Source organism: Ochotona princeps, chromosome 30 (genome assembly GCF_030435755.1).
Source record: "Ochotona princeps isolate mOchPri1 chromosome 30, mOchPri1.hap1, whole genome shotgun sequence".
Taxonomy (NCBI): Eukaryota; Metazoa; Chordata; class Mammalia; order Lagomorpha; family Ochotonidae; genus Ochotona; species Ochotona princeps.
This window is the reverse complement of record NC_080861.1, coordinates 6419189-6434929: the sequence shown is the minus strand read 5'-3', so window position 1 is coordinate 6434929 and position 15741 is coordinate 6419189. Positions and strand designations below refer to the sequence as shown.

Here is a 15741-nt window from a genome sequence, read left to right as displayed (position 1 = left end):
GCTGGGGGTGGGAGATACAGACTGACCCTGAGGATACAGGCTGCCTCTCTGGACCTTGAACCTATCCACCCCTTATTCCTTCCTTGCTTAGAAGGTTTTAAAACTGATCAAAGGTCACGTGCATTTTCTGGTCATCTCCGCATCCAGTTGTCAGACTGTCTGCGGCGTGACTGGGAGGGATGGGGGTGCATCGTGGGCTGTGTGTTCCTGCTGTCACTTCACAGCCACTGCAGAAATGACAGGACAAAGCGAACCAGAGCCACTGCCACAAGTACAAACGGCCACCTTCCGTGCAAGTTGGAAAGCCACGGGACATGGCCTGGTCTTTTCACACCCCAGGTGTCATCGGAGATTATGCGCCCACCGCGGGAGAGTAGAGAGTTAATTAAAATGTTGCTCCCACTCCCGGGATGAGATGTCTCTCCGTGTGATGAGCAGGCTGGCTTTGGAGTGCTGTGGGTTGCTTTCGTGTCCTCTCGTCAAGTGTTGCAGGAAAGCAGATTAAAGAGCCTGCCACGCGAAGCTGCTGCCTGCCACCTCTCCCCGCTAATGGACTTTGCAGGCGCCTTCCCCGGACCACGTGCTGCAAAAACCCCCATCCTGAGGCTTCAGCGCTGAGAGCGTGCAGGCCAGCCTTCCTGGATGCTTACCATTGATGAAGTCGGGACCCTCTCGCCAGGTTGGGTGGGCAGAGCTCCTGGCCCCTGCCTTCTGTGCTTAACCTATGGGCTTGCCCCTGAGGCTTGCCCAAGCCCACCCTTGTGGGTGCACCTGACGCTCTGCCCAGCGTGGTTCTGCCGGCGTGTTTTCCTGTGTCCTTTTGGCCTGTATGGTTTTGCACTGTCTGTCTGACATCTTTTACCCCAAGCAGGGAGAACTGTTTGGGGAAAGATCCTGACGTTTTCCTCTTTAAGATTGTAACAGAACATAGCAAAATAGGAAGCCGGCTGGGTGAGGCTTGTCTGGGCAGGAGGGTGGTTGTTCATTGTCTCGCAGCTCTGGGGGCCTGGGGAGAGCGCCCGACCTGGTGCAGCCGCCAATAGAAGGGCTCCATTCTGCCACTCGGCTTTGTGAGGTGCCAAAGCTTGTCCTGGTTGCCATGGCTACTGCCTGATTGTGGCGGGCTTGTCACAGTGCTTGATAAAGTGGTAAGGTTATTCTTGATAGGCCGGAGTAATCATAACCTTACTGAGCTGGAGAGCATGTGTTACACTATTTCCCACCCCCCTTCTCTCTTTAAACCAAGAATGCAAGGTTGGGAGTGGGGTTCTCAGAATAAAACAGCCACAGAGCTCTTCCTTCTGCAAGTGGCCAGGGCAGTGCCAGCAGGAGGGACTCAGGAAGGGAGGGGCCCTGTGCCCAGGGCTGGGGGTGCCCTCGCCTCTGCTGTGCTCTGTGGGGTTGGAGGGAACAGGCGCCTCTCATCGCCTACAGATCTGATGGTGGTCTTTCCCCTGCAGGGCGTCGAGGTACAGACAGACTATGTGCCCCTGCTGAACTCGCTGGCGGCCTATGGCTGGCAGCTCACCTGTGTGCTGCCGACCCCCGTCATCAAGACAACCAGGTAACAGCAGGGCTTGTCCCTGACGTCAGAGCACAGCTGCTTTGTGCTCGGCGCTGCTCCCAGCAAGCACTTCGGGCCACCATCGCCTCATGGCTCCAGCTGGGAGCTAACAGAACCAGGACATCACCTCCCTCATCGCCTCCCGGAGCACCCCTGCACCTGTCTGCCCCCATGGCAGCCCAGCAGGTGACGTGCCCAGGGGCCTGCAGGGGCAGAGAGATCCAGCACCCAGCCTGTGCTGGGCGGCGCGAGCACTTTGCTATGAAGTCTTACTCAGTCCTCTGAAGGAAACCCACAGTCCTATGAGCTGGAGTTTTAGAAAATTAAGCTGAGGCATGTGAGGTTCAGGGACTTGCCTGAGGTCACAGCACTGGTCCCTGGGAGGCGGCCTGCGTCTTCCCGTGGCCTTCCTCGCAGTTTTATACCTTTGGCTGTTTGCCTCTCCCTCCACTCTGCCTGGGAATCTGGTCATGGCCGACCCTCAGAAGCTGGCCACCTGTGTTTTGGTTGCCTTCAGCTTCTGGGCCACAGTGGGGCTGTGCACCTGCAGGAGCCAGCCTAGCCTCCTTAGGCCCCACAGCCCCGGGCACCTGCTTGTCCCACTTCTCTGCCTGCATGTCTGCAGGCACAGTGCATCGTGGCTGAGTGAGGGGAACCCTTGATCTGAGGCCTGAACACTTGGACCCAAGCCCCAAGTGTGCCGCTCGCTGTCACCTTGACTGAGGGAGAAACGTGCCTGGAGCCGGTGTCCAGAGCCCAGGACCCGCAGTGGGTGGGGGTGGGGAACAGCCCCAGCTGGTCCGCAGCTGTCTACCCTGGCTTGGGCAGTCACCGTGGCTGGGGAATCCTTTTGTGTGCCTGCTGTGTTGCTCCCTGAGCTGTCCTGGTGGGGCAGAGAGCATGTGGAACCAGGAAGGTGGTGTGTGCATGCTCACTGTGCCACAGGAGCCCGCTCCTGCCCCAGGCGCTTGTTTTCCTAGGAGCACTGTAGCGAGCCTTAGCAAGTCACTGTGTGTGGTCACCCAGTCTGGTAGCTGGCACAGAATTGGTGCAGATCAGATGTTAGTACAGGAGATGTGTGGCCAAATACAGCACTGTCGCTGTGGCCAGAAGACAGGGCCCACCAGATTTTAGAAAGTCCGTTCGTTGGAGGGTGGAGTTGGGCCAAATTGCTAGTCTCCTCTGCAGTGTCACCATCGCTCTAAAGAGAGCCTGTGTGCCCCCGTCCTGGAAGGAGCCAGCACTTCCCGTAAGGTGAGGTCTCAGCTAGGGTCATGTGTACCACTGTCCTACAGCTTGCCTGGAGCAGCACCGTGGCCAACAGCCCACGTGAGCCACTCCTGTAGCTGGGACCCGAGTCTGCCTTGCCTCCGCCCCACCTGTCATGTCGCGGCTGGGGGACTGAGCTGATGGCACAGGTCCTCATATGCTGCCATGCCTGGTGGCATCATCCCCAAGCATGGATGAGGATGAGGCCCTGCCCCTTGGAGACCTGCCGCAGCAGCCGTGTGTCCTCCTAGGCTGAGATGCCAGCTGTCACTTCCTGTCAAGGATGGGCAATTCCCAGCTGGGAGCTGACTGTGCAGACACACACATAGGGCTTTAGTCGGGCATCAGAGGTGGAAAAGCTGAAAGCCTGGGTAGGGGTGTTGAGCCAGGCGCCACCCGACTTTAACCTCCGTGCCTGGGAGGGTGGAGGGGGCTGCATCTGCGCAGAGGCACTGCGGCGTCCGCGTCGGGTCTGGGCTCCCTCTGGCTGTCGTTTGGTCCATTCTTGATGCCATGTGTTGCAGGGAGGGCAGCGTGTCCACCAAGCAGATCGTCTTTCTCCAGAGACCCTGTCTACCTCAGAAACTCAAGAAGAAGGAATCAAAGGTAAGAGGCCTGGGCTTCCCTGGGCGGGGCCTCCTCCTGCCAACCCCTGTCCTGCAGTGCTGGGTGGGCAGCCTGCTCTAGCTTCCCTGGGCCCACAGAACTTCAGGGACTCCCGAGTCCCACCTGCAGCTGGTGAACAGGGTGCTGGGGCTCTGGAGGGGCTCTGTTGCCCCCACAGGTGCCCTTTTCCCCAGACTGCAAGCAGTAGATGTACCAAGTTGGCTTTGCTGGACCTGGCAGGTGCACAAAGTCAGCTGCGTCAGACCAGTCTGGGGCTGGCTCGGTCCCCTGGCCGGCCTCTCGGCGGCTTGGTCTTACTAGAAGCCGGCCAGAGCGCTGGCCTGCCCTTGGGTCATCAGCAGTTTGTTGATCTCAGCAGAGATCCTGACAGGCCCCCAGCCAGGGGGCCGTGAGTGACAGCTGATGGTGTAGACGAAGGCCCGCCCCAGCTTTGTGGCCGTGAGTCTCCCCAGGGTGCACCTTGGGTGAGCTGGCCACCAGGCACAGCTGCAGAGGACATAGGCTCTTCTGAGGGTTCTTTGTTTTCTAAAGTCGAGGCAGGCCGCCCCTTGTACCAGGTGACCTGGAGGCTGTGTGGCCTCAGGCTTTGCAGCCAGTGGGTGCTTTCCCTGAGTGGTTTCCATGGTGAGTCACGTGATCTTCATGAAGCCCAAGTCAGGGTCACCTGTGTCGAGCTGCTCTGCGTTTGATGGCCGAGGCCACACTCTCGGGCAGTGCTCCCTGAACCACCCAGCTCCTCAGGCTGGGGCCCATCTTCCACATTCCCCACTCCTGGATGCTGTGTCTGTGGGCTGCGGGGTGGGGACGTGGAGCCCGGCAGGCTGCAGATCAGGGGAGGGTTTGTGCAGGCTGCGAGGGGTGATGTGACAGGTGACAGCTACCTTGCCAGTTACATCTGCCACACGTTGCCGCTACGCCATTCGTGGAGTGACATTCAGCAGCCAACACGCATGAGGTTCCCTGGCAGACACTGAAGAAGAGGAAGACGTGGTGTCACCACTCCCTGGGTGTGCAGAGTAGGTGTCGTCCCCAGGGTGGGAAGGAGGTCTGACATCTAGGGGGACACATCGGGGGACACGTCGGGGGACACTGGAGCAGGCAGGGCATCTTAAGGATGGTCATGCAGAGCTGCCGTCAGCAAGCTGGACTGACTTTCCTGATAGTCAGTGAGAGCTTCCAAGCCCTGGGCCTTCTGTCTCTTCCTGTCTTGCCTCATTTCAAGTTCAAGGTGGTCCTATGCAGCACTTGGTCTGTGGTGGGTGTTCGGAGTCACCTTACTGGGGGAGTGCGAGAGAGAGAGAGACAGAGAGAGAGAGAGAGAGGAAGCACAGCAGCCACGCTTCCCGGAAGAGTTCTCTCTGCAGGTCCTCAGCTGAGCAGGGTGCAGTTGGTGTCCATGACGGGCCTGTCCGGGTTACCTGGCAGCAGCACAGGGGTCCCAGCTCACCTAAGTGTAGCTAACTGCCCACTTCCACCATGACGCTGCAGCCTGGATTGAAGTTAGAGCTCAACAGGTAGTTGTTGAAGAATCTGGCTTCTGAGCCTGGGACATAGGAACTCAGTCAAGTGTTGACACTGAAGGGAAGAAATCGGTTAACCACACACATGGAGTTTCTAGAATTCTTCAGTCAGCAATTCCCATTTTTTTCAGCATTTAAAAGGTACATCTTTCAAATGTATCTGTGAGGTATAGATGAGTGTGATGTTTTGAAAAGGTTTTTAAAATGTACTTGAAAGAGTTAAAAAGTAGACACACACACACACACACACACACACACACACACACACACACACACACAGAATCTCCACCTGCTGGAACTCTGCTCAGCTGTCTTGCAGACCATTTCAGCAGTTTTCTGCACGGGGTCGCCCAAACCCACAGTATGGGCATCACCCGGGAGCTTGTCAGAGCTGCAGCCTCCCACCTGGGCCCAGACCTGCTGAGTCAGGCAGGACCCCTGGGAGAGGGTCGTGGGGCGATCCTGAGGCCTGCCCAAGGCTGAGAGCCTCTTTCTTGAAGAATCTGGGGTCCTTTCCAGGCAGTGTACTGGATTTTTCTTAAAAAAAAAAAAAAGAGGTGGGGGGTGGGAGAGGAGCGGGGAGCCTTCAGCGTAGACTCTGTTTATAATAAGTCCAACTGAAGTGTCTTTCCTGGCTGTTGAACCTGGCCTGCCACCAGCCACCGAGCTGAGGGTGCCAAGCCCCTGCCCTGGCAGGGCCATGTGTCACTGTGATGCCTGGAGGCCTGGGGCACTTGGGCAGGGGACCCAGCTGAGGCTTCCCCTCCTTGCTTCCTCTGCGGCAAAAGGCTAAAGGCATTTGCCAGAGACGGAGGTTTAGCAAGTACGGAGGTGGGGGAAAGTTCTCTGTGTGACTTTGGGCAAGTGACTTGACCTCTCTGAACCCTAACCTGCTCCTCTGCAGACCAATACTAATGACGCCCCCTGGAGGGATTCAGCAAGGTGTGACATTGGCCGCAGGTGCCGTCTGCTCCAGCTCTTCCCAGGATGAGCTTCAGGGTTCTAGAGGGACACCCTGCGAGCTGGCCTCACCTTCCTCTGAGGGAAGCTGGGTCGGAGTGGCCCTGGGCGTCTGTATGTGTGAGCGGGGGCATTCACACAATGCTGAGAGTTTGTGAGGTCCCCCACAGCCCCGTCTACATACACAGAAAAAGCAGTGCAGCCTCTGGAGGTGTTGGGCGTGGCTGATTTCCCTGAGGGGGGGTCGAGCTGCTTCCCACCCAGCTTCCCTGGTCCTTGCTACATCAAGTAGCCGGTGTGCCTGCCTCGGGCTCCTTTCCCCATTGTGGCCTCCTGTTGTCTTCCCTCAGACCAGCAAAACGGGATCTGCTCCAGGGAGCGGATGCAGCCAGGCGTCCCGAGGGCCCACGTGGGGTCTGTGGCTTTAGTCAGCTAGAGCAGCCCCAGGGAGCCTCATCCTGGCTCTGTTCACATCCCCAAGGCCTCCCAGATGGAAGGTCTGGTGCTTGTGGGAGCGTCCTCCATGTCTTCCTGCACAGCCTGCAGGGGGCGCTGTTTTGCATCAGTTCAGTGTGGATGGGGCCCCTGCAGGTGTGTGCCCAGTCTTGGGGTCAGAGACAACCACTTTGGAAATAAGGAACTTGAGAGTTGTCTGGAAGTCCCAGAGGAACTGACTGAGTGCCTGGGCTGAACTTGAACCTGAGGATCAGGCATCCCCGTCATGCCTTGACAGTTCAATGTTAAGGTCTCTTAGCCAAAACCAGCCTGCTACTCGTCCAACAAAACTAAAACGACCTGACCTCTTGGAGAACTGTCACACATCTAGTAGAATACATCTGCTGCAGTGCTGGCTGGGGTGGGCACCACGGCTGGGGGCAGGGATGAGGCATCACTGGCCTGCGGAGTGTGTGGGTGGCATGAGCTCTGGCCATGCCCAGAGGGAAGTTTGCTGACCACAGGCCGAGTGTACCCCAAACAGCTGGTGGGGATGGTGTCAGAGATGGGTGCGCTGCCATGGGGAGGGTTGTGGGTATGACGCCATTAGCCTTCCGGGGAAGATGGAAATCCCAGGGGCCACCCTGCTCACCTGCTCCTCTCTGCCTAACAGTTTCAGTGGCGATTCTCACGAGAGGAACGGCACCTGCGGCGGTCCAAAGGGAGACTCAGAGCCAGGGACAAGCGGCAAGCGGAAGAAACCGATAAGGCTTCGGAGGATTGCTTTTTCAAAGCCGGAGATGTGGGCAACTGCATCTTGGGCCCGCAGCAGGAGAGGAGCGCCTCGGAGCTGATGAGGAGCCCCAGCCAGCAGGCGGAGGGAGACAGGCCAGGGGAGGCCGTGCAGAATGGCCCTGCTGGCCACTGCAGGGCCCCGGTGGGGGGGAGCGCTGGGCACCCCGCTGGGGGCGCTGAGGAGGTTCCCGTAGAGCCCATCGCGGCAGAAGAAAACTGAGGCCGGGGTTCTTGGTGCGGAGGCCGGCGGGGCTGGCGCAGGCTCAGAGGTCTTCTCTGGTGTGTTGTTAACCTTCAGCTTGACCTCTGCTGGAAGCTGTCCTTGGGCTCCCCAAGGCCACAGCCCTGACAGTGTTAAGTCTCTGTGCTTCTGTTCCAAAGGTGTCTTAATGGCCACGTGCAACAGTGCACGGGGTCAGCTTGTTTTTTGTTTCTCTTTTTTCTAGACCTTGGGGGTCAGAGGCCCAGTTCTGCTGGAGGGTCTGGGCCACCCGGTGCCTGTGTGTGCTGGTCCCCCCTCTTCCCAACACCCCACTCCAGGGCACATATGGGCCAAATCCATGTACCTCCCTGGCTGGAAACCAAGACACTTTCCCAAGGCTGCGGGGGCAGTGTCCGTGCCCTGCTGCTTTCCACAGCTGCTTGGTGACTTGTAACCATCCCTGGAGCCCCATGGGCTGCCTCCTTCTCTGCCTCTGAACCCCTCAGACCCTGCTGCTTTGGTGCAGAAAATGACGCTGGGGAGAGGAGCTGCCCAGCCCCCGCTCCTCTCCAGATGGTCCTGTAGGTCCTGGTCACGTGCTGAGGAAGAGGTAATTTTGTGTGTGCACCTGCTGCTACAGGGAGTGCAACAGTGTTCTGTGTATTAATGCCAAAAACATTTTTTAAAGGTTTTGTATTTGTATTCAACCCGCCCTAGGAATGCACATTTCCTTTCTGTCATTTCGGGGCACCCAGCCTGGGTGCCTGCGTGTGCTGTTCCTGTTGGTGTTCTCCTTGGCCAACTTGTTACCCATGTATGCTGTAGGCATCACTTATTTCTGCTGTCCAGAGAGTACTGTGAAGGCTTTAAGTAGACGCACCTGGAGAGGGAATGCTGGCTTGTGCTGACCGAAACAGCATCCTGTTTCTTCTCTTTCTTCTTTAGTTACTTACTTAAAGCAATAAACCGTCCGTGAGCTCCATGCCTGCTGTGCAGTATTTACTGGGTCAGGATATGGAGTCCCGGCCTCGCGGCCAAAGGCTCCACCCCTCCCCCTGCTTGGGGAAGGTTTCTATTTCCCAGCAGCCTCAGCACCTCGGGAAACTGTGGGAGCGGCTTGAGTGAGCTGTGAGGCTGTAACGTGGCATGCGGCTGCCAGCAGGTAGGTCGGGGGGGGGGCTGACCGCCACCTCCCACGCGTGACGGGGTAGAGACAGGCAGACCCTGATTTCTAAGCTTGTTTCCTTTGAAGTAAATCACTTAAAGAGGCACGCCTTTTTTGTTTGCATGTTTATTAAAATAAGACATAGGTGGTATATGTTTATCACACCGTGGACTTGAAAACCCTGTCCAGCCGCATGCCCTGGCCCTCTCCTCTTGACAGTCCCCTCCACCAAAGCCCCACCCTCAGAGCTCAGCAAGTCTTAAGGCCCTTTCCAGGAAGCTATTACAAAGTGGCATTTTCCATAATGAAGCCCAGGTCTTAAGATCTAAAGTATGTTTTAACAGAAAAAAAGAGTCTCTTTACCCATATCTTAGCACATACCCTATTAAAAATAGGCTGGGGCCGGTGGGTTTAACTGCCAGCTGAGATGCACACATCCGGCGAGTCCTGCTTCTGGTCCAGCCCTCTGCCACTGTGCGCCTGACAAGCGGCAGCTGGTGGCTCGTGCACTTGGGTCCCTGCCTGGTCTACAGCACACCGGGATGGAGGTCTCATTCCTGGCTTCATCTTGGCCTAGCCCCGAATGTGGCAGGCATTTAGGGCGATAACCAATGAAGAGCTTTGTTCATCAGCAACAGGCCGGACGTCTGGAGGCGCCTACAGCACTCAGCTTTGAGCACGTTATTCTGTAACCCGGTGATGCGCGTCAGCTGTACTTGGTGCGTAGAGGGTGTCAAGGTGACTGTGCCGGATTTGCGGTCCACAGGCAGTCGGGCCCTGGGGTCAGTCTAACGATGCCTGAAGGTCTGCATGCTTCTCTCCCTGGCCTCTCTGCACTCCCGCGGAGTCCAGCAAAATGCTGGTCCCTGGGGAGGGTCTCAGCTGAGCTGTCCCCTGGCATCAGGGAGGCAGCTTCAAACAAATCCTGTGGCGGAGGGTCCTACCCTTACAGCCGGTGAATAAACGGGGAGTGGTCTGGGCATCAGCATTTCTTATTTGTTAGATCTATTTATTTTTATTGGAAAGGCAGATTTACAGAGAGAAGGAGAGAGAAAAGATCTTCCATCTGCTGGTCCACTCTGGAGCAGAGCTGATCTGAAGCCAGGAACCTAGGACAAGGGCATAGGGTCCCATGGCCAGCTATCCAAGCAAGTAGCTGGACATGGAGCAACTAGAACACAATCCAGCGGCCACATGAATGCCGGCACTCGCAGGCAAAGGACTAGCTAGTTGAGCCATCGCGCCAGTCCCATCAGGACTTATTTTCTTTGAGAGGTGTAGAGTTGATGAGGTAGGTAGATGAGGGAGGGCGGAGCTCCCCTGTGCTGGCTCCCTCCCTGAATGCTTGCAGTGGCCAGGGCTGAGGCTGGGAGCCAGGAGTTCAACCTAGGTTTCTCACGTGGGTAGCAGGAACCCAATTCTTGGAGCCAGGTTGGCTTCTAGCTGGTGTCAGGAGCCAGGGCCCAGGCCAGGTACGGAGCCCGGGCTCCTCGGTGTGGGATGCAGGCATGTTAACCACAGTCTTGATCACTGGGCCAAGCTCCTGCTCTGTCATAAACTACGGGGTTTTTGAAAACTCCCCAGGGGGAATTCCGAGACACAGCCAGGCCACAGGATCTCTCTGAATGGAATCACAGCTTGCTACCTGCGAGATGAGATGCTTTATACAGATTCACCAAGGCCCCAGTCCCATCCCAACATCTTGCATATACATTAAAAAATTATTTTTTTGAATAGCTGAGTGACAGAGAGATGCAAATACCTTCACCAGCTGGAGCCAGGTCAGGTGAAAGCCAAAAGGCAGGACTGAACCCAGGTGAAGCATGTGGGTGCCAGCACCTGGCTGGGTGCTTTAGTAAGAAGCTGGCTGTGGAACTTGAACCCAGGCTCTTGGCTACAGGGTGTGGGTGTCCCGGGCGGTGTCTTGACCCACTGTACCACAACACCTTTCCCTTGAGATGCATTTTAAGTAGGCAGTGCCCTTAAAGGGAATCTTGTTTTGCTGTGATCTGTCCATCGTGGAGAAGGCCATTGTTTACCTTGACATAGCCCCGGTAGGCACTCAAAGCTGCAAAGACTTGGCAGTGTGTGGCAGGAGTTAACTGCTGCATGTGGGAGACCGTCATTGGGGCTGCAGCTGTCACGGAGTGGCGCTGCCAGGAAACAGGAGCTCTGGGGCTGATTGCTGACTGCAACAGGATGTGCCCGTGAGGCCGTGGCTGCATTCCCATTCCCATTCCCCCTAGGAAAGTATCTTCACCTCCAAGCTTCTGGAGAGGGCAGTGGGCGGCGCCTAGCATCACTCACTCAGCAGGTGCGGGAGGGAGAAGCTGTCCCAGCAAATGCAAATGCAGGTGTATGCTTCCGAAGGTGCCCCAAGGCCACAGATCTGCCATATGGAGAGCCGGAGGAGGCCTGAGGTAATGAAGCAGCGGGGCTGACTGATACTGGGTTTGGGGGCAGTGCAAGAGCTGCATAGGCCTTTGGAATTGGATCTGAACTGCACAGTCTGCACAGATGGACTTCAGTTGGCTTTTTCACCTTTTCTGGCACCAATCTCAAGTGTGGAAAAGGGCCACCGCTTGGGGATGCCTGCTTCTCATATCAAACTACCTGGGATCGAGTCCTGCCTCCCCCTCCAGTCCAGCTTCCTGCAGAGGTGCACCCTGGGGGCCGCAGACAGTGGCCCGAGTGAGTGGGCTCCTGCCACCGGTGGGAAGCCAGCCTGGAGCTCCTGGCTCTTGGCTTTGGCTTGTTGTGGACGTGGGAAGTGGGGATTAGCCGATGGATTCTCCGTCGTCTTTTCTCTGTGTCACACTGCCGTTCACATAAATTGTTAAAATTAAAAAATATATATATATATGTACGTATATATATATATCTGTGGACATTATGAAGACCTGGGTACTGTGGTTGGCCTGGGGTGGCAGTGAGCCACATGTTGCTGAGTAGCCAGTGGGGCAGCTGGTAGCTCTCACTGAACACCTGATGCCCGTGCCGTGCCTGCATTGTAGTGTGGTCAAAAGAGCAGGTGTGACAGAGCAGCTTCCAGACATGACCTTCATCTCATTGTTAACCAACTATCAGCAGACGCAGCAGTCCTGGGGCCACAGAATGCCTAAGTGCGCGACCATCTAAAACACTCCCTTTTTATGAAGCAAGAGAGCTGTCAGCTCGGCTCCTGCCTCACTGGAGTCCACGGAGGCCCCAGCAGGGCCGTGCTGTCAGCTGGGGCTCTGACTGGGGAATTTCATCAGCACTTTAACCCCAGAGCCCTCCACCTCACTGCTTGCTTCATTCCAAGACGACTCTTCTTCTGGCAGCCCTGGGGATGCCAACGACAGTCACGGCAACCGTTAGTCAGACGTGTGAAGGGCCTGCCTTGTCATCCTCATCAGAACGGCCAGTCCAGCCCCCAGGATGTCTGAGGCCATTCATCCAGAAAGAGATCTGACACTGCACAGCGCCACCCACAGGAGGGGTGGGGCAGCAAGGCGTAGAAGGGGGACGCTTTAGGTTGCTCAGACCTGGTGCGTCGATCTTTTGACCACACTACAATGCACAGCAAACCCATCTGCCTCATTTTCTTTTTTCTCTAGCCATCTACAATCTGAGATGGCTTTTATCCAACACGTGATGCCATACCAAAGAGCTAGATTAATGAACAGTGTGATACCAAAGCAGGAACAAATCTGTAGACCCGGTGGGAAACACAGAGGATGTGACAAAGGAAAACAAACCACGAGGATAGAAACGTGAGCCCTGACAAATGGCGATGGACAACTGGAGGGCCATGCCGGACAAATCTGATCTCCATACCCCGTCGAGTACAAAATTAATCCCCAGACCCACCAGAAGAAAAATCTATTCACGCAAGCCAAGGGGAAGGATGAGTGTACTTGACCACATACAAATCTGAAATAATGGTAGGAGTTAACCAGGGACTAGCAAAAGTCTGGGAGAAACAGTTGTAAAACATCTAACAAAGCGTTAGCATTTAGTCCATTTTTATCAATTCAGATATGCAAAACATCAACATGGATACATAAAAGGAACATACCATTCTCAAAAGAAAAAACAAATGGCTAAAATGCTTCAGAAAATAAGTGTTAATCAAACAATCAAAATATTTATATTTAAAATAAGTCATCTTGGGACCAATGTGATAGCTCAACTGGTTAATCTTCCACCTTCAAGTGCCAACACGCCACATGGATGCCACAGCAGGTTAAACCCCTGCTTGGGATGCTCACTCCCCAGCTGTGCCTGGTTTTAGTCCTAGCTACCCTGAGCTTCCAATCTAGCCTGGTGCTACTGCACCTGGGAGGCAGTGGGTACCAGCCTAAGCACTCGGCTTCCTGCCACCCACGCTGAAGTTTCTGGACGGAGTTACTGGCTCCTTGTTTCATCTTGGTCCAGCCTTGGCTGTTGGCAGCCATTTAGGAAGTGAACTAATGGGTAGAAAAGCCTGCGTCTTTGTCCCTCTGCTCTTCAAGTAAATCCATGAATGTATAAAGAAAGGGGGAGAGAGAGAGAGAGAGAGAGATGGGGAGGGAGGGAGAGAGGGAAAGAGAGAGAGAAAAAGAAAGGTAGCCACTTGCTCAACAACTAGACAAGTCTGGATGCCTGGCCATAAAATGTATTAAAATGCATGCCTTAGTCTGACAGTGTGTTGGTGGCTATCTTTATATGTCATCACCACACTGATGGCTGATTGTGCATATTAGGAAAGAGTAATATTAAAGACAAGATATTTTTTTTCTAGGATGAGAACAGTATACTTCTTTGGGTTTTATTTCAAATAAAATGAAGCAATGGTGCTCATGCTAATTTATCAGCATTTGATCATCCGCAAGACAAAGGGATGAAGGAAATTGCTGTTTTCCATTCAGAAAAAGAAAGAGAGGGGGGGAGAAACAACCTCAGCGGGAGACACCTGGGTTGTTTGACAGTCAGGGCACGCATGCGTGTGTTCGGGTTGGCAAGCATGCAGGTGCATACACTTGCAGCTATGCATCCAGTGGTAACATGCCGGGGCCTGTTTCCAGAGCATGGGTATAACCTCCAGGGCCTCCCGCCCCTCCCTCTGGCCCCATTACCTACTGACCCCCACTGACCCTCCAGTCACCCATGCTCCCACCCACAACCTCATCACACGAGTGACCAGTCACCCATCCTCCCACTTCTAGGACCCCATCATGTGAGTGACACATCGCTCATCCATCCTCCCACCTGTAGGGCCACATCACCCCAGTGTCTTGCCCAGCGACCCATCCTCCCACCTGCTGGACACTATCATGCCAGTGACTTGCCCAATCATCTGTCCTCCCCCGCACATGAACCCAGCATGTCGGGCATCACCACCCATCCCCCCACCCCGGCAGACCCCATCACCCCAGTGACTTGCACTGCCATCTGTTGTTCCACTTACAGGACTCTGTGAGGCCAGGGACTCCCTTGTTCACTCATCCGTCTTTGACAGCTTCATTTTCAACCAGTGATGTTTGCAAAAGCAAATTCTTCCCCAGAGCTTTTCCACTTTCAGTCTTGGTGAAAAGGTCACGGTAAAGGAGATCCTTCTTTCTTGAAGACAACTTCCATCAGTCTTTAGCTTTTATTAAAGTTTCCCAAAGTCTTTAACCAGCTCCTCAAGATGGTCTTTGTGGGTCTGGCACAGTAGCCTCGTGGCTAAAGTCCTCACCTTGCACGTGCCAGGATCCCACATGGCCACTGGTTCTGCTCATATTGGGGGAGCTGGTGCGAGGTATATGGAAAGCATGCACTATTCTTTACAACTTTTCTCTAAATCTAAAATTACTTGAAAATGTAAAAGTTAAAAAACGAAACCAAACATCAACAAGCAACACGGTGCTGTGATGAGCCCAGCTGCCCGTTCCGGCAGCCATCCATCAGCGTCCTCGTGTTGGAAGTAGACGCTGTGACACCATCATGTGTCTCACTGTTTCCTTTCTCTGATTGGTCCTGGAATCACTCCTGTGGTTTTGTTGTTGTTGCTTCCTACTGCCTTTCCCCCATTTTAAAATTATTATTTTATGATACAGTTCCACAGGCTTTGGGATTTCCTTCACCATCCCCCCTCAAATCCTCTTTGCCCCACCGAGTTCCCCTATATTATTACTATGGTATAGTTCTTCAAACACACTCCATGCCCATCACTGCGGGCATGGACAGTGGCAGAGTCCAGCATAGTCAAGACACAGTTAACAGCTTCCTGGGAGTCCATCTTTGGAAGTAGAGACGCATACTGCATTGTATCCTCACATCTGGATATGATACTCTCCACTACACAGTTACTATGCATCTCCTCAAACGAAAAGCCTCAAAATCAACTCTGTCTCCTGGATTTTGATATTTTTATTTTCACTTTTTCTCACATTAAATTCTTCACTGACTCACAGGTCATTCACTAGCATCATTTTCTTCAAGAAGATTCTTGATTTTTCCATTTCTTCAGTGACACACTGGTCATCAGTAGCATGTTATTTAACTTCATGGCATTGTAAGTTTCTATTTTTCTTCCTGTTGTTTTTTCTTTAAAGATTTATTTTTAAAAATTTTTTAAAGGTTTATTTTTATATTTACTGGAAAGTCAGATATACAGAGAGGAGGAGAGACAGAGAAGAAAATCTTCTGTCTGATGATTCACTCCCCAAGTGGCTGCAACGGCCAGAGCTGAGCCGATTTGAAACCAGGAGCCAGGAGCTCTGGGTCTCCCACATGGGTGCAGGGTCCCAAGGCTTTGGCCTATCCTTGACTGCTTTCCTAGGCCACAGGCAGGGAGTTGGATAGAAAGTGTGGCTGCCGGGATTAGAACTGGCGCCCATATGGGATCCCGGGAGTGCATGGTGAGGATGTTAGCCACTAGGCTACCGCGCTGGGCCCAAAGATTTATTTATTTGAAAGATTTACAAAGAGAAGAGGCCAAACGCAAAGCTCTATCATCTGCCATTTCAGTCTCCAGATGGGCACAGGGCCAGGGTTGGTTCAGGCCAAAGCCAGGAGCTTCATCCAGGTCTCCCACACAGGTGCAGGGGTCCAAACACTGCAGCCATCTTCTGCTGCCTTCCCAGGCACATTAGCAGGGAGCTGGATGGGAAGTGGAGCAGCTGGGACACAGATCAGGGCCCACATGGGATGTTGGCGTCACAGCGGTGGCTTTGCACGCTGCACTGCAGCCCGGCTC

At 54.5% G+C, this 15741-nt stretch overlaps 2 protein-coding genes across 2 annotated transcripts in view; one reads left to right on the top strand and one right to left on the bottom strand.

Moving 5' to 3' along the window:
- Positions 1-8354, top strand: part of RFTN1 (raftlin, lipid raft linker 1) — a 173319-nt gene extending 164965 nt beyond the window's left edge. Inside the window, exons 8-10 of the mRNA XM_004588381.2 lie at positions 1461-1564; positions 3358-3439; positions 7049-8354. Of these exons, the coding sequence (XP_004588438.2) occupies positions 1461-1564; positions 3358-3439; positions 7049-7390 (528 nt within the window). The 3' untranslated portion in view covers positions 7391-8354. The remainder of the gene's footprint in view (positions 1-1460; positions 1565-3357; positions 3440-7048) is intronic.
- Positions 1-15741, bottom strand: part of OXNAD1 (oxidoreductase NAD binding domain containing 1) — a 48466-nt gene that overhangs the window by 2224 nt on the left and 30501 nt on the right. The window lies entirely within an intron of this gene.